At 43.4% G+C, this 22,902-nt stretch overlaps 1 protein-coding gene across 4 annotated transcripts in view; it reads right to left on the minus strand.

The window, feature by feature from the left end:
* The window catches only part of ttll7 (tubulin tyrosine ligase-like family, member 7), an 82,165-nt gene that overhangs the window by 18,269 nt on the left and 40,994 nt on the right, over positions 1–22,902 (minus strand). For all 4 annotated transcript variants that reach the window (XM_004561492.4, XM_004561493.2, XM_076874442.1 and 1 more), the window contains exons 10-16: positions 22,689–22,783; positions 20,364–20,511; positions 19,146–19,219; positions 15,788–15,923; positions 6,725–6,811; positions 4,166–4,397; positions 795–1,090 (exon numbers count right to left, since the gene is read on the minus strand). In XM_004561492.4, the coding sequence (XP_004561549.1) occupies positions 795–1,090; positions 4,166–4,397; positions 6,725–6,811; positions 15,788–15,923; positions 19,146–19,219; positions 20,364–20,511; positions 22,689–22,783 (1,068 nt within the window). The remainder of the gene's footprint in view (positions 1–794; positions 1,091–4,165; positions 4,398–6,724; positions 6,812–15,787; positions 15,924–19,145; positions 19,220–20,363; positions 20,512–22,688; positions 22,784–22,902) is intronic.

Raw genomic sequence — 22,902 nt, forward strand, 5'->3', positions numbered from 1 at the left:
TTTATACATAATGACTAATGTATTTATACTGCTCACATTTTATATATGTGTTATAAATATATTATCAGTTATTATTTATTTCTATTTATCACAGTAAATTTAGCTTGAGATTTATGTGCTGCCAGTTTCACCAATAAATTTTGCTCCCGCCTGAGTTTCCGTAACGTTCAAAATAAGCTCAGTGAAATACAGCTCATTATGCTACAGCAGCGTATTCACTGCTAAACCTATATTTAGTTTCCTGTGCAGTTGAAGCTCGTGTGCAAGATGGCGAAAAACTGGGTGAAATTAGTGGATCTCATGTCATTTCGTATTCACGTGGAAGGACATTACGTGTTGTGGTGCTTGCTATGGCCTCTTTCAGGATGAAGGCTTTCCACTTTGTTCTGCTCTCAATGCCAAAACTCATTCGGCTCTATTTTATTTGATTCCACTGCATCCAAAGGTTACCAGGGCACTTTAAAAAAGGAAGGGGAATGGAGGAGACAGGTGGAAAGCAACAGATGGCAACATAATAGAAGGTTATTGTTGTGGGCTCCAGCGGGCCTATACAGTATTGACCGGACTGTTTAAACGATACTAAGCGGGTCTGGGTACAATATGTCAGAAAGGGTGAAAAGGGTAACGATATGATGGAATACGCACCTCCATCTTTAGTGATAAAGCTGTACAGTAATTCTCGATTGTTTATTTTAATCCTAGCTGGAGCATTTTAGAACATTTCTTGTGACTGACAACTCGCGACATATTCTGAAGTCTAACCCTACTTTGCGTGCGTGCGTTGAGTATCTTACTATATTGGAGTGGATGGTCCCCAGGCTGTTGCTGTGAGGCACCCGGTGAGCGGAGCCGCTGCGGCTCAGCGAATGCGAGCGGAGCGTGGCGGAGCTCGGCCTGACGAGGGGTGTGGCCACGGGAACCGTAGGGGAAGGCCTGGTGGACAACGCCCGCACTTCATTTGGCGACGACAAGGAGGCGATGGAACGAGGGCACGAGATGGAGCGCCGGATTGGCCCAGAAAGCGACGGTGACGCGGACGGGGCAGTGCTCGTTTTGAGCGACTTGATTGGAGGTTTCCAGTGCATGCGGCCTGTAGAGAAACAGAAGAGACGGAAAGAGTAGTGGGGGAGGAGCTCACTGACTCGCTGTCACACTTCGGTTTCTTCTCCTCAGCCTGTCTCAGTGCCGCCGTCACTGTCAGGCTCTCTCCTCTGGTTTCTATCTGTCTCCGGGTGGCTTTGGAGATGAAGTGTGGCATTAAAACTCCCACAGCTGCACTCTGGCACACTGGCCCAGTGATCCACTGTGTGTGTTATTAACAACCGCAGCATGTGTAGCCAAAACCAGAAACTAAACATTAGTCCTGTCTGGTTTGGGGATGGATTAAAGAGCATGCTTCTGTCTGTCTCACACACACACACACACACACACACACACACACACACACACACACACACACATTAGATGAACACATGTACACAGATGGAAAATGAAGTAGAAAACCCACAGTGACACTTTCTATCACCCTTGAAACTCTTCCAGTTTGTCCACTAGCCAGTGTATTAGTGTGTGCTTTCTGCTGGTGCACTGTGTGTGTGTCTGACACCAAGTGTGCACACAAGTATGGGTGTGTTTGCGTGTGTCCATGTCGCCGCTAACCCTTCTGAGGATCGGCCATTGCCAAATGAGAGCATTATGTGGCTTAGCCGTAGCAGTCCTTTGGTGGCTTGGTATGGAGTAGGGCTTGGCAAGGTTGCCGTCTCTCTCTGCACACACATGCACACACACACACATCCGTAGACGCTTTGTCCAAAAGTTGGGCTTTTTCATGGCTTTGTCCTTTACTTTGTAACAACTAGAATGAGCTCATGCAAGGGTCCTCTTTTTTTCTGGACTGGCAACCCATAATGCAACCAGGGATTTTTTTTTCTTTCCTTCCAAGGTCGCCACATAGGCTGCAGTGAAAGCTGCTCCCTTTCTCACTTCTGAGGGCTGAAAGTGAGTTGATGTATGCGACTTATGTGAAATTGAAGGAATGCTTGAGACTTATCACTCTAACTATAAAATAGACTATTTCAGCATTAAACTCAAGGTGTTTTCAAGGTGCACAACAAAGTCCTTTTTCTCTTTCTATAAAAATTCCTCCTTCTCTTCATCTCTGCCTCTGCTTTCACCTTCTATTCACTGGAACTGCACTGGTCAGGACACTTTTCTTCCCTCAAGTGCTTTTCAGTGCTGCAGCATTTGTGTATGTGTAGGTCCACAATTGTGAGACGTCTTTAGTGTGAGCAGCTCGGCAACAAAGATCCACGTTCGTCAAGTCACAGGCCACGGTCACTCTGCTTAGGCTTTAATTAGACGACGAGAAGGCTGATGAACACCTGTTCGCAGCACTTGCCAACTCAAACCACCAAACCTGACCTGCTTTGTTATTGAAGAGCGTGCACCACAGACGCTAATCAAATCAGCAGTTCTCGGCATTTGTGTGTGTCCGTGTAACTGGAAATGGGAATTTGCAAGTCTAAACGTGCTTTTTCACATGTTGATAAATTTGAAAGATACACCAGTGGGTGCACTGCGAAGCAAGTTCAACCTAACCAGGCTTTCCTTGGGTCAGCTGGCTTCACAAAACCTAAAATCCCAGTCACCGCCTTAAAAAACGTTCTTTGTTAAATTTGTGCGCTCACATAAAAGGGCGAGATTAACACGTCACTCGACTCTTCCCTTGCAAAGTCCTCACCCCAATCCGAGAAATTATGAGAGGAATGGATGTTAGAGCAGAACATAAAAATACAACACTGTTGCTGCAAATAAGATTAGAGAGTAACGCTGCAGAAATTCACTTCTTTTGAAATCGCGATCATCACAGGAGCACCAAGAGCGGTAAAATAAATATACCAACTTGAGTTAATATATTTATTTTAGAGCTCTCGATGCATTCCTAATGCGACAGCTGCACATTAGAGCCCTGCAACTTTAAAGTGCATCCATTTAAACATTAAAGCTTACTCGCTTTGTTTAGCTCTGACACTCTCCTGTGGCCTAATAAAGAAGACGCTAAAATCACTTTAGTGAAATCCATTTCACTGATTGTACAGATAAAAAACCTACCAATGTATCTGATCAAAGATACATTAGCAGGCTTTGTAGGTTCTTTCCTAATCAGTGCTCTATTAGTTGTTATTGGGACACCATGAAAGAGCCAAGCATAAAAACATTCATGCATTATGCAAACATTTCTGTGACTGAATGAATGTACAGGACAGTATAACCAATGTAAAGCACAGTTTTCTCACTGCACAGTTTCAACTGGTGGTGCTACGGCTCAACAGGTTGCATATATAATAAAAAAACATATTCATATAGTTTAAAAGAAACAGCCAGTGAAAAGGTGATTTTGAACTGAAACTCTGAACATAATCTTCTCTGGACCAGGTGATGCTTTCAGTATCAGTTACTATGGTGATCTACGAGGTAAAAAGAGAGCCACCTCTCTGAAATCTGTCTTAAAGCGCAATATAGCTCGCTAATCAATTAATCTCTCTTTGCAGTACATCCTTCAGGCTGCGTATCATATGTCTTGAAATTCTAAGTGCAAAGGTCAGGACATACATGTCAGCTTTGTTATACATTATACATTAGTCCCACTGTATGATTCCAGTCTGACTATGACAGAGACTGAGATGTAAAGTAAATCCTGACAGAGCTGAAATTCAAACACAAAATATTAAAAATGTGCAAATATGTAGGCGTGCGACTGTTCACATTCACAAATCTCAAAAACAAGGTTGTTTTAGCAATTAGGGTAATGCTCGTAATCAGACGGCTTCAGCTGAAAGAGGAAGAAATAAACAAACGGCAGAAAGAAAAGAGACGACTGAGAAAAGGGGAAGCGAGCGCAGAAGAAAGTAAACAAGGACAGATAACAGCTCCCTTTCTGTGGCGTTTGCATGTTCTCTCCAGGTACTCGGCTTCCTCCAAACACATGCAGTTAGTGGGGTTTAGGTCAAGTGATGATTCTAAACTGCCCATAGAGGTGAATGTGAGTGCAAATGGTTGTCTGTCTCTGTGTGTTAGCCCTGGTGACCTATGACCACGATAAGGACGAGCGGATGGATGGCTGCTTTCTGTATTAAACACGCTCTTAGACAACCTGCTCCTCTACCTGAGCGCTCAGCCAAGTTCTTCTCCTTGCTCTCGCCAAGGTCGTAGGAAACTTTCTTTTCCCCTCGCTTCTCTCCACTTCTTCTTCCTCCCGCCTTCCTCCTCTCCTCCTCCTCTTCCTCGTCTGAAGAGGAGCAGGAGTTATCGGCGCTGCTGCCGCTGGTGAAGTCGGCCAGGTAGTCTGGTCGCTGACGTCTTGGAGTCTGACTGCATTCTGGCATGCCGGTCAGGGGCTGGCAAGAGTACACAGATACAGGACGTATTTACACTCATACTATAGAGTAGAGTAGTATACATACATTCATAATTATACAGGAAAAAAAGAAAGACAGTTCACACATGGATACACACTCTTGCACACATAAACATCTTTTTTGCTTTTATCCTCCTGGGACGCTGCACTGAATTTATTTGCTTTTTAAAACCAAACCATCCAAAATGACCTCATTTTGGGAAAGCGTCCTCCTTCCAAAGGTCTGCGCCTCCACCAGAAGCTCACAAGGACAAAAGTGCAACGAGATAAACACACACACATAAATATGAAGATGTTGAGACGCTGTCAGCCTCACCTCACCCAAAGCTCATTACCATCTGTCACTGGGAGACCTGCCGGTGACACGGCCGGCCCGCATGCCCACACCTGTGCACGTAATTGCAGCCTCATTATGCACAAATACACAATCGCACACCTTCGCTGCTTTCTAAGCTGTCCCTATAAAAAGGAACATGGCTGGCTTCACGCGCAGAACAAATGTGGCCTGATTAGACACGTAAAGGTCGAGTTTAAAGTGAAGCAGCTTTTTGTAAATGCTGTAATTTTTTTTCTTTAACTAGTTTAATAAATTTGTTTGTGCAAATGAAAAAGCGAGAGCTCTGGAAACTTTTAAGAGCGCCTTTGACACCAACTTGCTGCTGTAATATCTGCTTCTGTAAGTATTTTCACCTAAACGTTCAGCTGTGATGCTTCACAGACGCAAGCTTTCTTTTGTTGCTTTGGTTTGTTTTACTTTTTGAGTTTATTAAATTTAGTGTGTGGAAAAGGACACGCTGAAAGCATTAATAAAGCATTTACACATCTGTTATTCAACAGTCAGCTCGGGCAATGCTGTCAGCCCACCCAAATTAATGGGCAGGAAGTGATCAGGGCTTACACAGCCACTGCTGGGTAGTTGTGTGGGTGAGTGATGGAGGATAGAGACAGAGAGAGATTAAATACATGAGAGGAGAATAAAAGGGAAGATGGGAACATCAGATTGATGGGCTGAGAAATAAAGAGGAGGACAAGGTGAATCTGAGTATGGCATATACAGAGAGGAGGCACTGAATAGATGGAGAGAAACGGAAATGAACATGGAGAGAAAGGGGCTCTTACAAGAGGACAGAGAGAAAAGGATGCGAGGACAGACGGTGAATAAACAGTGGAGGGTAAAGACAAAGGGAGAGCCCTGAAAGGATGAGATGAGAGAGAAAATGTGTAAAGAGAGACGTGGGAGTGACTGGGTAAAATCAAGTGATGAGCTGAGGAGAGATGGTGACACGATAAGAGCCAACTGTGATGAGCTATATGTCAAAATTAGCAGAGTTGGGAGTAAGAAAGAGCAAAGAAAGTCAATAAGAGGAAAAAGGGGACGAAAACCCGAGGACACTTGCTCGCTTTCTTTGTGCCTTCCCGCTTCTCTTCTTCTCCACCTTTTGTTCTCTCTCCGCCTGAACATTTTTCCCCATCAATAACAAACCTAGCTTTGTTTCCTTCCCTCAGAAATCCTGTTCCTAATCCCTCTGCCTCGCTCCTCTTTTCTGGCTTTCGCACACTCGTCGGTTCAGTTTCACCAGATGGCTCGAGAGCGCTACACCCCAAGGAGCGAATCTATCCGTCACAGCGTTTTCTTTCCCTTCCTCTCGATGTCTCTCTCCGCGCGCTCACTAACATCGAAATTGACGGGGCCCAAATTAATTTGGACAACAGCGATTGTGTCTGAACAAGTCCTCATTCCAGCTAAGGCCTCTCTAATGTGGCGCTGAACTGCCCTGTCGAGTCCCTAACACGCTCTAAGTGTTCCAGCCAATTTAGCTCTCGAATGAGGGATGGATGTAGATGTGCAGGAAGAGAAAGGGATGGAGAGGTGAAGGGAGGAGAGTGAAGCAAGGTGATGGAGGGAGTAATGTGCTGTCGTGGGAAATCGAGGGGGCGTATAGGTGCATATGACAGCGAGAAAGAGGAAAAAGGGGGAGATAGACAGAAAGAAAGATAGCAGGGAGAGAGTGAGAGAGACAGCCTGACAGCTCTCCCCTAAGGGAGTTGGGTCTTTTCTTTGGGCCTCTATCTGATTCTTTTCTTTTCTTCCTAACCCAAGACCCCCTCCTCTTTATTTTTCTGAATCACGTCCTATGTGCTTTCCGTGGGCGTTAGCTCTAGGCATTTGACTACCTGCCACCCTCTTCCCTCCCTCTTTCTGCCTCTGTCACTCTTCTTTGCACATTTTTTTAAGGGCCTCTGATGCATGTGGCCCCTATTCTCCCTATTCTCTCCTAGCTTATGTGTCTTCTCTCTCTCACCCACCTTAGGGCCTCTTTGCCTGGAGGATTTGCCCATCAGCTTCTCGTCGTCCAACTCGCACTGTTCCAGCAGATCCAGGATGTCCTCTTCCTACACAAAGAAAACACGAGATGAGAATATGGCAAAGGTGCTGATTTCGGTAAACAGAGCTTAACGGGGTAGTTAAAACCTCGAGGAAGCACTGATAAAGTTTAATAGGAATGCTTTGATATTTCACACTTTTAAGCAAACTTAAATCATCAAAAAAGAAGAAGAGATGAAAAAGTTTAACTTCAGAGCCATGCGAGCCTTATCTGGGAGCGAGGGTTAGAAGCGAGGCCCCGGCTGAGCACGCACTGCTCGCTGGCAGCGCTCGTGAAGGCAGCGTCATGGCGGTCGCCAGTACACTGAAGCCTTGGCCATTTGGCTATTGCTGAAATGCAGGCAAAGGTGATTAATGTTGCTTCATGGCTGCGACATAACAAGCTCCCACTTGCTGCTCAAATGCAGATGAAAAGTGATTGTTTTCTCTCAGATAAGCCATCAAGCTGCTTTCGGGGTTTGCGAAAAGGTCAGTGTGCCCCTGGCTCACAGTGTTGGTGAGTGTGTGAACATTTACAGTGGCATACTTCACTGTCTGGAAGACTTTGGACTTTATGGTAAAGGTATGCATCACTGGGTTCATACAGTTTGTAAGTTTTCGCTTTTTTCTGATTGCCATGCGGCTTTTCGGTTCGGTTGTTTTGGCGAATTGTCACTGTGCAGTTATAGAAGCTGCTCAGACAGCTGAGACAGAGCCACGTGCAGATTTACAATTCTTCATCAAAGCCTCGTAATTTAAGAAGCCCGGTAAAAGAAAAAGGAGAGCTAACAGGTAACTGCTGAGTTATTTAGGGCTTGTGTCCATATATTTTCTCTGGCAGAAAACAGGCAGGACGCTGAGGAGCTCCATCAAACAAAGCACCCCGTCACTGTGTGTGGGTTTTGTTTCCATGACAACAATATCCTGACAATATATCGCCGCTCCATGCATTGTCATGTGACAGAAAAGCATCACTCCTTTGCGTTTTATTATTGAAGCATAAAATGGACACAGCAGGGACAAACTTCTCCTTCGTTGTCTTGGTTATCGGGGTGACTAGTACTGTATGACACGCTTCCTGAAAGGCAGCAGAAGTGAGAACGCCAGTGCCTTTCTGAAAAGTTCTGAAAAGGTCCCGAAGCGTCTGCAAAAAACGTCAGAGTGCTCTGAAAATGACGCCGAGTGCAGGGCTTTCTCCCCAGCCTGCTGCATTTGCTCTTTCATCATTAGAGTGACTGAAAAAAGACAGACTGAGATGAATATGCTGTATGAACACAGTCTGAGTCAACTCCATCATTTTAAGCTGTATTTAAGTTTTTCATGATAACAACATTCAGTGTTGCGGGACGTCTATTGCAGTGAATGTTGAAACGCTGTTTATATTGTGGCTTTACTTTGCATTGCTCTGATAAATTCATTTACAACTTGCAGCCATTTCTATGCAGTAAAGAGCATGCCAACTCAATGCTCGCCTCCTTTCACGAGGTGAGCGCTTCCCCACCCACAGTAGTTTTAAAATCACTGAAGGACCATTACTTTGTTAAATTTCACCAAAGCAGATTACATGGATGCTTTCAAATGCTTTACAGTACGTGGGAAAACCAAATCTGACGCATATACAGAATTTAAGAGAAGCTGAGAGCTATTTAGCTTTTCTTAAGTACTTTTGTTAAGAGTTTATAAAACTGTGAAATTTAGGCTGCGACCTGCTACACTGTCACTACTCAGCTTTTTGTTCCTACTTTACTCCCAAAATAAACATTTTCAGCCGTGTGCCTGTGTGCATGTTACGTAAGCTGCATGTTATAGTACTGCACTACCAATGGTCTCTGTCCGTGTCGGATCCATGTAGGATAATAAACTGTATTTTACAAACACAGTACTTTTTATGTCACTGGACAACAAATTGTGTAACACAGAGGTCTTTAGGACTAACCTTTTTCCCCTTTTTAACACTGCAATTTGCTTTTAAATATTAGATACAGCGAGACTTACATGTTCTTACCATTCTTGTATTCATTTCATATATTTGCACCCCTTACCGCTTTCATGGGCTCTGCAATTGCTCTGAAGTGCTTGGAGACATCTTGTGCAGTTTGTATACTTGTGCTGTTCTGTTTCATTGGCAGAGCTCCTCAGGCAAACTGAGCGTGCATCTGCTTTACATCCTTTTTTTCCAGTCAGTATCCAAGTGAAACAGTTGCAGGATTAGGAAGACGTCACCTGAGCGCACAGGGAAACACTGGTAGCTAAGATAGACGAGAGGACTAACAGCCCGACTCATACCTGTTCCACCTAACTGTAATCAGAAAAGGAATAAAGGTGAGCCGAACCCAGTGGAAACCAGTGCAACCTGTGGCTGGGCTGTCTGTAGCACAGTGGTCCAAGTCAGGAGGGTGCTCTACAGTCAATCAGCATGTTTACAATGCAGGTTTTACTTTCCTTTGATCGTGTGACAATCCATGACATTTTTCAATTCGTGGCCCCAAGAAGCCCTCAAAGGCAGCAAACGTGAGTCTTGCAGGTACAGCGTCTGTCAAACATGATAAATGGCATGCTGGCAAATAACCTCTGGCTTATTTTAAATAAAAAAAATGCCTGAGGTAGCAGGCAGTGCTTGCCAGATGATGAATTCATAAACATGCAAAACACGAGATATTATTTATGTTACCAATAATAATGGTTTTGTTTCAAGTAAAGCTTAAGATGAGTAGATTTAAATTAGATTTAAATTTGGTCTATAATTTGTTGGCCAACGACACAATCTTTTTGTGGTTTTACCACTCTACATCATCACAGTGGATTTTAAATCAAATAATCATCGTGTCACTGGAGTGCAGGCTTTCTGGATTCATTTCAGTGAGTTTGACACACATGTTAATACACAGTCTCGTTATTAACTAAATTTACTGGCAAAACTGACAGAAATTAATTACAAGGATTGTTTTTAATACTTGTACTAATGCTAATCCTCTGCAGTCATCATTCTGGTTCACGTTGGTTTTATCTCACAGGCCGTGTACAGCCTCTTTTCTTGTGTGTAACTAGTGGTTTGCACTTATAAACCTCTGTTGTCACTGATGAATGCGTCTCTTGGTCATAGACTCTGGCAGTGAAACGTGTAGGTCCTTAAGAACATTCTTGACTTTGTTATATGTTGTTTTTTTCCTAATCATTGAAATAATTCTGTCATCATGCACTTTAGCTGTTCTCTGTGATCTGTGGGTGTTGCTGAGCTGATCAATGCATTCATTGCATTTAAGAACGCGTCAGGGAGCAGGCCTTACCTGGATATGAACCTGATTGTCAGTCCATTTTCCAATTAAATTTGAGTCTTTGAGACTACAGTATTGCATATAAAAATGTCTGTAATAATTGTAGATTAATGGACGTTTGTAAAATCTGCTGAATTAAAGCTAAAAGTCTTCACTTCAATGAAATGTTGATTGCTTGATTTAAATTCCACTCTTGGTGGTGTACGCCACGCTGTGGAGGCAAAAATACAAAAATTGTGCCTTTGTCCAAACAATTATGGACATGGCTCTGTACTCAAAATTGTAAACTTTCAGTTAAAGAAGTTTTAGCGTGGTTAATCTGGGCCAGAGGTGCTTAACTCATAGATACACTAAGAGTGAATATGGTTAAAAAAGGCACAGAAATGTGTTCTGTCAGCTATGAAAACAAGTAGAGCAGGTGTGTCAAGCTCAGTTTACATCGCGGGCCACATACAGCCCACTTTGACCCTAAGTGGGCGAGGCCAGTGAAACTCTGACTTTCTGTCAGTTACAAGTTACATGTTTAATGTTTTTCTACATGATAAAGAAAAAGCTGCTGTGACAAAGAAAGAAATCTCTCAGCTCGACTCTTTGGACTAAAATGACAGAATAGGTTCTGGTAGCTCAATGCCCAGACTGTCCAGGGTTTTAGTTTTAACTGTAGAAACTTCTACAGCAGAAACGGAAAAACAATCTTTTTCAAAAAAAAACTGAAACTTTTCTGTTTTTCACAAAGTTGCAAAGGTTTTATTAAAGGCATAGCTAAGCGTATTGCAATTTGCCCTAATTTGTAAAAGTTAAAGTTTCTTCTGTACTGAACAGCAGAAATTAGGATCTCAGAAACGCACAGAGATCGAGCTGTGCAGGAAGTGCAGCCAAAGCAAGAGGGAATCCATGACGATGTGCGAAGCGTAGTTTTGGGCTATTTAGCTGCTGGTTCAGTGAATTTTGGTCAGAAAGTGACAAAAACCTGCAGTTTCAGAATCTGTGAGATGACGCTTTCAGCATCTGGCGGCATGTCTGTGTTCATGCTGTCAGGTGAACAGACGGATCTGCGTTTTGTGTTTTTCCAGGTCAGGGACAAGTTCCTGCCCCAAGTGGAGGAGTTTAAGTATCTCGGGGTCTTGTTCACAAGTGACGGCAGAAGGAAGCGGGAGACAGACAGATTGGTGCTGCAGCTGCAGTGATGCAGACGCTGTACTGGTCCGTCGAGTTGATTTACCGGTCGATCTACGTCCCTACCCTCACCTACAGTCACGAGCTGTGGGTAGTGACCGAAAGAACAAGATCACGGATACAAGCGGCAGAAATGAGCTTCCTCCGAAGGGTGGCTGGCCTCTCCCTTAGAGATAGGGTGAGAAGTTCAGCCATCCGGGAGGGGCTCAGAGTAGAGCCGCTGCTGCTCCACATCGAAAGGAGCCAGCTGAGGTGGTTCGGGCATCTGACAAGGATGCCTCCTGGGCGCCTCCTGGGTGAGGTGCTCCAGGCACGTCCCACCGGGAGGAGGCCCCGGGGCAGACCCAGGACACGCTGGAGAGATTACATCTCTCGGCTGGCCTGGGAACGCCTTGGTGTTCCCCCGGACAAGCTGGAGAAGGTGGCTGGGGAGAGGGAGGTCTGGGCCTCTTTGCCAACCCGTTCTCACTCCCAAAGCGTAACATTTTACACTAGGTGACAAATCGTCACCATATTACGTTTTCGGCTACCCACCACGTTCCTAAATGACGACCTCGGAAAAAGAGGAAATATGAGAACCGTCTGGACTGAACCTACACATGTTCGCTCTTTTTCTTCAAATCGCTTAGAAACACGCTATTTAACATCATTAAAGTCCTGGTTAAGGTCAGGAATAAGGTTATGGTCAGGGCTAGGGATAAGGTTAGGTTTAGGGCTGGAATACAGGGCTGGAACGTCTACTACCGCGGGAGCGTCATTGCACTGGATTCCAGCCATAACCCGCCGCGTACCATAAGAACGCCGAAGGTCTCCTTTCGCGTTCCTCAGGAACGCCGCGGGACGTGACAAAACGTCGACATGTTACGCCTCGGGAGTGAGATCGCTCTGTCTTTGCTTAGGCTGCTGCCCCCCCAACCCGGCCCCGGATAAGCAGAAGAAGATGGATGGTATTTACATGCTCTTTTTGCTGTTTTAGCTTTTTGGTGGTTGTTGAAATGGTTTTGTGGGCTTTTGGATGAGATTCTGACGTTTCTGTGAAAACCACACGCTTCTATATTTAAATAACAGATCTGGCGGTAATTCCAGATGTTCTCCCTCTCGCCTCCAGTACTGGGGGCATTGGGGTTCAACAAGTTAATTGTTTATTGCTTAATTACTTTGTGTTGTATAAATGGCCATATGGGAGGTTTTTATCAGTAGGAAAAGCTGTGAAACTTGTGAAAAAGCAGTTAAAAGTGCAAAATTTGTGCTTGTGCTTGTTGTGGTGAGCGGCAGATTCAACAAGTTAAGAATCATAAATGGCTTTAAACGCACATTCAGATTCATTTAAACAATCAGAAACCCAGAGTCACTGAAATGCAGCCAGACGCTGCTCATTTTACATCTTCACGTGTTTCTTCCATTTTTCCCGACCGGCTCCCGTCTCTTTGTACCACAACACTTCCTGTCTTGGAAACGCCCCCTTCCTTCTTTCACATGATTATCCCGTATGATCCCAATCTGCCTTTGCATTTGATTGGCTGCATGGTGTGCCCATCTAAGCAGAGCTAAGGAATGATGTCTCAAAGAAAAAAAGCAACATCACGAGTAATGAAACTCCCTGATAAATTAAGTTTTTAATGCTAATCTAACTTAAACCAGTCTGGAGGTATTTTCATTTTTACACACTTTCTATTCGGTTCTCTTTAAATTCTGTTTGATTTAATTTAGACTGTCAAACAGTCTCAGCCGCTGACAATGACAGAACAGCTCTGGCTTCTCTCAGTCTCTCTTTCTCATTTTGTTATGCTTGGTTTAACACTTGTTGGGAAGCTTTTGTTTACAGTAACATAACAAGTTGTCATCTCTTCGAATGACATTATCTTCCTTTCACTTGTCTCTCAGCTGCTCTGCTAGGTGTGTTTTGCAAAGGGCACACAATAAAACAAAGAACAGAAATGGAAGGGAGGGAAACTAGTAGAGCCATGCACGACAGCAGACGCATGCACACGGAGCTAAAAAGAAAGCTCACTAATTTAGCATTTGAATCGTAATGATACGACCAATAACTATGAAATATACACCCACCATCTACTTTGTTAAGCACACCTGTAAAAATGCTTGATAAGGTTAATATCCAGCAATTAAGTGCATTTAAGCAGAAAAAGGCAAAGTCAGAGGAGAATGGCTGGTTTGCTTCGATCTGATAGGAAGGCAACAGTAACTCAGATAACTACGGGTTACAACCAAGTTCAGAAATGCAAAAGAGCATCTCTGAACATCACATCACATCAAAACCTGAAGCAGGTGGGCTACAGCAGCAGAAGACCACACCGGGTGCCATCCTGTCATATAAGAACAGCACGGGATCACTAACATCATCGGAGAAAATTGTACAAATAATAAACGTTCTGATGCTTGACGATTTCTGTAGCACAGTGTTGTTTAAACACTCTAGCCATTGTTTCTGACCACGTCCATCTCTTCATGACCACAGTGGATCCATCGTCTGATGGCCAACAGGATAACGTGCTGTGGCACAAAACTCTAAAACATCTTATTCTGGTTTCACTGAGTTCACTGTATCCAAATGTCCTGCACGATTACCAGATCCCAGTCCAACAGAGCACCTTTGGGATTTGGTGAAACATACGACGTAAATCACGGATGCTGATGAGAAAAAAAACTGTGACGCAACCATGTCAAGGTAGACCAAAACCTTTGGGGATTTTTTTAGCACCTTGATGAACTAAAGCAGTTCTGAAGGCCAAAGGGGTCCAACCTGGTGCTAACAAGGTGTACCTATTAAAGTGGCTGGTTAGTGTGTAACAATTTATAAGGGACAAGCAGCAAACTTCGTGTTGCCGAGTCACGCCTTACAGTGAGTCTGCTCCATCTGTGAGCTGACTATTGAAAATTGGCGTGCTTTATGTTTTCTGTGGGGGAATAATGAAAGTGTGGGGAAAGCCAGTTGGCAATTGTCAAGAAATGTGTACATGCTAATGCAGTTTTCTGAATAGGTCCAAAGTTGACACTGTGCATAGAAGAATAACACTTCAGACCGTCTGTGGGTAACTTTCATTCTCTCCATTCTGTGTTAATTCTTCTCTACTAGTGCGACGTACCTATTAAAGTGGCAGAGTAGTGACTAAACATAGAGCTTGGCTCCACGAGCCGCCTCCCCCACTGCTTTTAGAAAGGTACCTGAAAACACCCGCAGACTCTCTCAAAACTAGAGGAAATGTTTAAACATAAGGCAAGAAAACGTTTGCATAAGATGTGTTTTTTGTGCTCTGATGAATATCATACTGCAGTTCAGGAACATCTTTTTCCCCATAAATGGTTCAGATTAGTATCTCACACTCTGTCTCTGAATAAGGACAGTCGAGTTGTCACTCATGATCGTGTTATTAGATAGGAAACACAAAAGCAACACTCGCTGCCTTTATATTTTGTTTCGGCTCTGACCAGTCTTTGATTGACATCTCTAAAAATGCTCTGCAGAGATTTCCATTCTTTAAAGGACACACAATAAGTTTTTGAAAGAAAAAAAACACTGCGACAGGGTGCAAACTGCTGAGGCAGTTTCCACAAAAGCTCCGATGGCTCCATATGACAGTACTTTGATATGTACTTGTAATGTCAATACTACTGTCAAAAATATCCACATTCTGCACAGTATTCACTTCTGCTATTCAGTTGCCAAACGCAGTTAAGGCTTTTTTGTTCTATCTGCATCATTCCTCCTCATCATTGCTTCTTCGCTCCGTGTTTTTAAATATCCCACGGTTCCCTCCCCTGTGTCTTTTCATTCCATTGATTTGTTCCTCTTGAATACATAACCAGACATGAAAACCAAAAATTGCCCCTTTCTCTCCATTTTTTTGTACTCTAGTCAAGTCAAAACAATAGTAACAAAACAACTCTCTATCAGTGTCTCACCATCTTTTTTACTTTATGACTATATTATCCTCCGCTCATCGTTCCTTCATCTCCCATTCTCATCTTTCTGATGTAGATCAGCCGTTGTCCTCTCTTCATACCTTTACCTTCAAAGCTTAACTGAAGATGCATTCCTCCTGATACTGCAGAGTGCTGGTATATGTGTGTAAGTGCGATAAATATGTAATCAAACTGCATAAAAATGCATTGAAATGTGTGGCCAGCAACTTGGTTAACCTTTGCAGAAAGGAAGAAACGTAGGAAAACACAGAAGAAGAAAGAGGAAGTAAATAAAGTAATAAAAGTGACATTGTTGTTTGCTTTTAAAAGCTCATGTGCACAACATAATGAATATTTGTGAAAAGGCTGAATGACAGTGGAAAGGTAGAGAGGAGAAGAAGGACGTATTTTCAGGTGTTCTAACAAATACCAAGGGCTGCGGCACACTTTCGCGCTATTTGTGCATCCTTTTTGTCTCTATGGGCAGAATCTTAATAGAAATGTGTGTGTGCTTCTTTTCTTTTACGTTTGCTTGTCCACAAGTGTCTGAATATGTTTGGGTGTGGGTTTCTGCAGTTTTCTTTGCTTGTGTGCGTGTGTGAGTCCGTGACAGTCTGCCACTGACGTACGTGCCTTCATTCGTTTCAGAGGATTATTCATTTCCTTTTGAAGTGAGGCAGCTCGCCCGGCGAGGAAGGTCTGAAAGGCGGCCGAGAGCAGGCTTTCATACTTTTCCAACAGCAGCTTGTCGTCTGGGGGGTAAATACGTCTGTGGACCGCAGAGAAGGAGGGAGAAAGGAGAAGAGAGTGAAGACGAGGTGAGGAACAATGGACAAAGGAAAGGGGAAAATGAAGGGAAATGATGGGTCACAAATGGGGTCATAAAAGTAGAAGGTGAAAGAGACGGAGTGGAAGAATGAGAAAAAGGGTGGTTCAGGTTAAGGAAAAGAGGGATATGGGGTGGAAAGAGAAGCCGTGAAATATTCAGGAAGTCAGTGGGGGTAAAAAAAAAAGTGGAAAAGGGGTAAAGAGATTTAGAGAGACAAAGAAAATAAAAAAAGAACAGGGATAGAAAGAAAGATAAAGATGAGGCACAATAATTGGTGGGAGAGACAGAAAGGTCAAGGTGCAGCAAGTGCAGAGAAAGACAAACAAAAGGTGAGAGTGAAGGAGGAGGAAGGAGGCAGCAAAGAGCAAATACAGACAGAAGAATATTAATGAGACCTTAAGTGAAGAAACTGCATGAACATCAGTCAATCTTTTCACTCGGTGCATTAATACAACAGCTTTCTACACGCTGTACACCGACGTGTGCACGAGCTTCACTGTGTTTGCAGTCTTTGCTAATGCGCCCATTCACACATTCACATTTGTGCCCTTAAGACTAAAATAACAGTGCTCGGTGTTTATCCAAGGCCTGAGGGGATTAGAACAATGCCTGGTTACCCTCATAATACATCTGCAAACTCCCAATGCCATCGCTTTAGCCATTAAGTCAAAACAAGGTTATTGTTTTAATCAAGATAAGAACTGGCCTTAGTTATTGCAAAAGCATGAATGTAGTCTGGCGTCTGCACAGACGATATTAAGTGCTAAACTCCCCTCAAGTTGGTTAGAAAAACACTCACAAGCACAGACCTGTGATTAAAAGAGAAAACTATAGAGATGAATGAAGTCACAGCAAGGACACAGCAGTGGAAAATGTTCTACCATGGCACAATGACAGGCCGGCTCTTTTTAAATATTGATTAATAGGCTTTGAGCTACTCACAGATACACGTGTATGTGTAGCAGATTTCTGTGTAATGCCACATAAAGCTGAACTATTTAATTGGACCAAAGCCGTTACCCAGTATTATGCAAACAGGTACATTGATTGTGAGACCTGAGATAAAGCTGCCATTTGAATCCCATCCCTTGAATTCACTATATGTGAGACTTCTCAGTTTCTAGGGTGCATGTAATGGTTCTTTTCATTCCCAAGACACATTTTTATAACGGTCACATAAACGAAAATGGATTCATAACATATGAAAAGAGCCAGAACGTTTCAATCCTAAAGAGCGTCATGAATCACTCGACTGAGAAGCTTAAGGTGAGGCACTTTAATAGTGGGTGTTAACTGCTCAGTCTTTTTGGCAGCGTCTATCTCTGAGCAAATGGACGTTTTACGTGGGGGTGACCTCTCACTATTGTTTAACTAAAACGTTTGCTGGGCCTTACTTTCAGTCCTCAACTGGAGTTAAAGAAAAACTAACATCTGAAACTCTACTGAATAAAAACATTTGATTTGGTCAACAGGTCTTTAAAGTTTGCTGTCGCCAGACATTTAAAGGGGCCCGTTCACTCTGGGAGTGTGAACCACATCCCAGAGTGCGCAAAAGATACAAACAGCAGGCAGACAGGGCTTTATCCACTCGCATTAAGTCGACAGTGCAAAAAAAACCTGTCTAAAAACGAGCATTTAGAGTAGTCTGATGTCTGAGGGTCTGCTCACGGGGATTACTGTAGAGACATGTGAAAAAAGCAAGTGAAAACCTAAATGCACGCCATGATTCAATAGCTCACAGAACCACTTTAGCAGCAATAAGTTGAAGTAATTGTTTTCTGTATGACTTTATCAGTCTCTCACATCACTGTGGAGGAATTTTGGCCCACTCTTCTTTATGATGTTGCTTCAGCTGATTGAGGGTCTGCTCAGCATTTCAATCGGGTTGTCTGCTGTGGATTTGGTGGGATCGCTGTTGCATTGCCCAGTTTAGGCCGAGGGACGGGCCAGCTATCACCACTTTGGTTTTGTCTGTGTAAAGGAAGTTGGTCTACAAGTCTTTTATCTCCGAAACTTTCTTTTTCACATTAATTTACATATGCTGACCTTTTATTTCTATTCTTTATTTTAATATGAGCATTCTCAACTGTAAGCGTACCTCTTTGTGCTATGCACACATATATATATTACATGTATATATAAAACACAAGCTGTACCCTTTAAAGAATCCTAACTGAAGAGCAAATACCTGCTGGGTTTCCCTCGGATCACGGTCATTGTCTGTACCTGATACAGTTTCATCTAATAGCACAATGTAAGTCAGTTCATTACCCAAACTCATCTAATGAGAAGCACTGTGTTAATCAGACTTCAGCGTTGTGCAGGGACACTATTTGAATGCTAAGAGGTCTTTACCAGGGTGCTCCAGACAGACGCCAGCCTGCCTGATTGACTGTCTGACTGCCTGTCGAAAAATAGGAAGGAGGTGACAGCACTTCATGCAGGCCTGGATCAGCATTCAAAATTCACCAGCCATTCACTCAAGTGATGAGTCAAGAAGTCACTTAGAGTTGGGAAGACAGCAAGAAGGGTGTGTGTTGTGTGTGTGAGCCAGTTGTGACTGTTTGTCTTTGTTTTTGTGTGTAAGTGGGTGAATGAGGAACATACTGGGAGAGAAAAGCGAGGCGGGGGGGGTATGTGTTGGATTAAGGCAGGAAGAGACACAGAGGGAGGAAAGAGCATTAACAATTTATAAGGGACAAGCAGCAAATCTGAACTTTGTGTTGCTGAGTCATGCTGTAAGGTGAATCTGCTCCATCTGTGAGCTGACTATTAAAAATTGACACGCTTAATGTCTTCCAGTGTCCCTGCTGGATTTCGGGGGGAGATAAAAGTGTGGGGAAAAGCCGGCTGCCATTTGTCAAGAAAGGTGTACACTAAAGTAACTTTGTGGTGCACACTGTGCATAGAAGAATAACAATTTGATCCTTGTTCCTACACATCACTGGACAGCTTTCATTCTCGTCATTCGTTCAGTCAGTTCTTCTCTCCAAACAATAGATTCGCTTTTGGTTGTTCTTTCTGCAACAGCTTTATTTGTTTTCCTGAGAGCCTGGCACTCTCGAGATGACCCCCATAAATGTAAGAGCACTGGCACAAGTACAGTGGGTGGTGTTCCTGGAGGGAGAGGCTCTTCGCCCCAGTTGTCTGCCTCTTTCCTACCTGTAGTTCCCCAGATGTTGCTTTTCATGCTCCTCCCTTGAAATCTGCTTGCGAACCTGCGCCAGCCGCTCTTTCTAAACATAAGAGAAGAGCAAAGAGACAAATGACAACTTCTTCCAGATGAAAGTCAGTGCCAACAAAACAATATATTCTATTAGAGGCAAAGACAGAATGAATTCCTGCAAGAAAGAAAAGAGGACAAAGAGTCTCACTCATCAATGACTCATAATTTAGTCCATTTACTCTTTTATTAGTATGTTACAAAGGTGTAATTGTGGAGCTCAGTTGGCCAATTTGGCATAAAGACGAAAGGAGGGGACCACTTTCCTACCAGCACTGCAATCTCATTTAGCTCTAAGCAGCGTGTGCCTTTCATAGATCCAAACCTGGTCTCACACTTCAGCCATAACAGCACTCGAAAACGAAGCGATGCCCTTTTTCTAAAAGGTGCCTTTCCGCCATCTTTCCTCATTCCCACTGATTAGTGCCATGGCTAATCAAAAGGCTAATCAAAGAGGGTGGGAGGCGTTAAAGTACTAGTAGCTGCCACTTTTCCCCATATACATGAGCAAAGCTCCCCCGACTTCATTTCAAAGAGAAAATAATTAAACGGTATGCTTGTGTCAGAAACTTTTGAGTCTTCTGACACAAAGTAAGAAGTAACTGAAACTGAGTTTCTGCTTTTCGACTTGTGTTTCAAGTGCATAATACAGCAGGGTGCTGAGACATATAATTTATATGTCAAATATATTGATGTGCCAGCTGATCGGTGTGTTAAGTAAATGTCTGTAATGACACGTCACAGATCTCTGATGTGAGCCTGTCTGAAGCCAAACCACCTTTTTGTGCACATTTTCGTGTGGCCTGCAAAGCTTAAAAGTATCTCATGACTTACGACCGCCGCTCGAGACTGTGCAGTCATTGTTCTAATCCCCAGGCCGGTTTTGAATGTCCAGGTGGGGAAATGAATGAGTAGCGCTCTCAACTCCCTCGACCACAGTTAAGGAGCACCGCCTTGTACAGGTGCTTAGCATCGCAGATGCTGCCCTGCAGTTTGATACCAGCCAGCGCTTTAGACAACTGTGGTTGTACCTGCGGTGGGACAGTGTGTGTGAAGGAGTGGATATAAAGCCCAGTATTTGTGAATTTAAAAAAAAGTTTTAAATGAATGGATTTCTGTTCCCCTCCTGCTTTCTCTTTCTTTCTGCTCGTCCTCACCAGCTCTTCTCTTCGTCGCTCCAGCGTGTGACGTTGTTTCTCCCAGTCTGAGGAAGCGGCCGAGAGTTTCTTCATGGATCCGTGTCCGTACAGCCGTCTCTGAGCCTCTGCCTTCTGCTGGGCTAGGTTGCGTTTCTTATCACTCGCCCTGGATCAACGAAAAGCAAGACAACTAACATCGCACATACACGGAAAGGGTTCGGATTTAAGAGCTAACTAAGAGCAAAAACATTCTGATCGCACCTTTTAATGTTTGCTGTCACCAAAGCTCTCTTTGTTTAGTTTTGCTTTGCATGTAATGGTTATTTGTAACACTAGACAGTACTGGGAAAAACACACACGCACATAATCAACGGAAAAGGGTTTTTAAAAGTGTCATAATAAAGCCTGACAGCTTGTGGGCCTCCTCCCTAGCTGACCTGAATATCTGCCTTATCACATCATTGTGCTGGTTTAAAAAAAAGACAGACAAAAAGCCCCCACAAAACACTCAACAATACAAAAACAGAGATGAAGCTGAGACACAAACAACTCTGGGATGAACAGGACCAGACAGCTAATTCTGAACAAGTGGGCCACTGCGGTCTAGAGAAAGGGCAATTCATTTTAGTCAATCGCTGGTCCTTTAAATTGGATATTGAGTGCTTTTGGGGGACTGAGGTTTATCAATGTCCATGCCCGACCGGGTCTGAATTGATCCCATTTGATACAGTTGATGTGGTGAGCAGAATCAAGAGCCAAGCCTACCTCTACACAGCACCAGCTCCTCCCTTTGGGGGAAGCAAAGTCATTACTATACAAGGAAAAAGTGAGCGAAGCCCCCCCACACTCACTGTAGCGTGAACATAAGCGCTATGTCCAGTGGAAAGAGCTTCCCCGTGCCTTTCAAGCCCTCCTACGACTTATTTGTCATAAAATAACCAAATCTCCCTTTTTAATCTGTGGCAGCACATTAAACATCAGCCATGTAACAAATCACTTTGAGAAGAGATTTGTTTGGCCCACATGAATCCATTCAGGAGGATGGAGCCGGTCTTTATGTGGGCCCGGTGCACCTCACTTGGCCAAATTAGATGTATACGATGTTGCATGTAATTGATCCAGTGTGTGTGTGTGTGTGTGTGTGTGCACTTTGTTTGTATATATGTGTGTGACTAGCAGAGCTGAGACTATATTTAGAGCAGTAAGAGGAGGACAAGCACACAGAGAAAAGAGGGAATAAAGAGCAGAGGTCTGGTGTACAATGATCAATCAGGACAGACTCTCCGTAGCCAGGGGACAGAAAAGCATGCCAGCAAACACAAACACGTGCACACAAACACGCACCCTACCTATACGACAAATACATTCCAAAATAAAAACCGTGCGCATTTAAAAGAAAGGAAATACACCCACAAACCAAAACAAAGAGCAGCAGAGGAAGCGTATGTAGATATACGGACCACAGATCAGCGCACAGGTTAAAAAAAAGACACATTCAGAAACTCACAAACACCCAGCATCTCTGATTGAAGGGTTCACAAAGCACACAGTGGATGGTATTGCATGGCTTTGTACCTTGGCCATTATCCGTCTTTTTATCCACCACAGAAACACCAACACACAAATTTAGAAAGACAGCAATTTATTTGTCCAAAGCTTCAACTTCCTGCTGCGTCCACGCTAATGTCACTACTGCCTCATCAGTCTGAAACCAAAACAAGATAATGGCCGGATTGTACTGTGCGTCAAAATAATTTTAAAAAGATAAATAAATAAATAAAAGAAACCTAAGCACCGATTGGAATTCTGAGCATTTAAAGCCCTTTAAAGGAAGGCTTGATACAAACTTCGAGTGCGTCTGCGCACAAAACTTCACCAACTAAACAGAGCAATTGTGAAGTTTGTTGATAAAACATGTAGTGGTCTTATAGGCTTCAGATCGAGCGTGCCAGCAGCAAGGACTCAAATCTTTCCATGTTAAATTCTTTGTTTTCCTGTTATTTCTTTTTGAATGCATAGCTAAGGCTACACATTTATGTGTTTACGTGCATCCATGCCAGACACCTCTACTGATTTCCAGCAAAACTAAGAGGATAAGGCAGCAGGTGACCGGCTGGCTGAGAGGAACACATTTTTTTTAATTCAATGTAAAGGCTCCACATTTTTAGAGCAGCAGCATAGTTACTTTCCATATTTATATTCAGCTACTTATTTTTGTGAAAGCCACAGGGAGCCACTAGAGACGGGCAAAAGAGCCGCGGGCAGGATTTGCAAACCGTAGATGCAGTTTGTTGCATCTATTTGCATGGGTGTGTATGTGTAAGACAGGGTGGAAAACAATACCTGATGTTGAGGAGTTTGAGGGCATTGAGCAGCACACCTTTCTTCACATCGTAATCAATCTTCTGATCTGTCCCAAAGCTCGGAGCTCGATTGATCTGTCAGGTAAGAGAGAACAGACACATTCAAAGGATGCTCAGTATTTTTTTCTCTTCTTGTTCTGCTTCATATCACTTTTTTCTCCTTTCTTATCAGTCCAACAGACAGGCTACGCAAT

This window comes from Maylandia zebra, linkage group LG15 (assembly GCF_041146795.1).
Source record: "Maylandia zebra isolate NMK-2024a linkage group LG15, Mzebra_GT3a, whole genome shotgun sequence".
Lineage (NCBI taxonomy): Eukaryota > Metazoa > Chordata > Actinopteri > Cichliformes > Cichlidae > Maylandia > Maylandia zebra.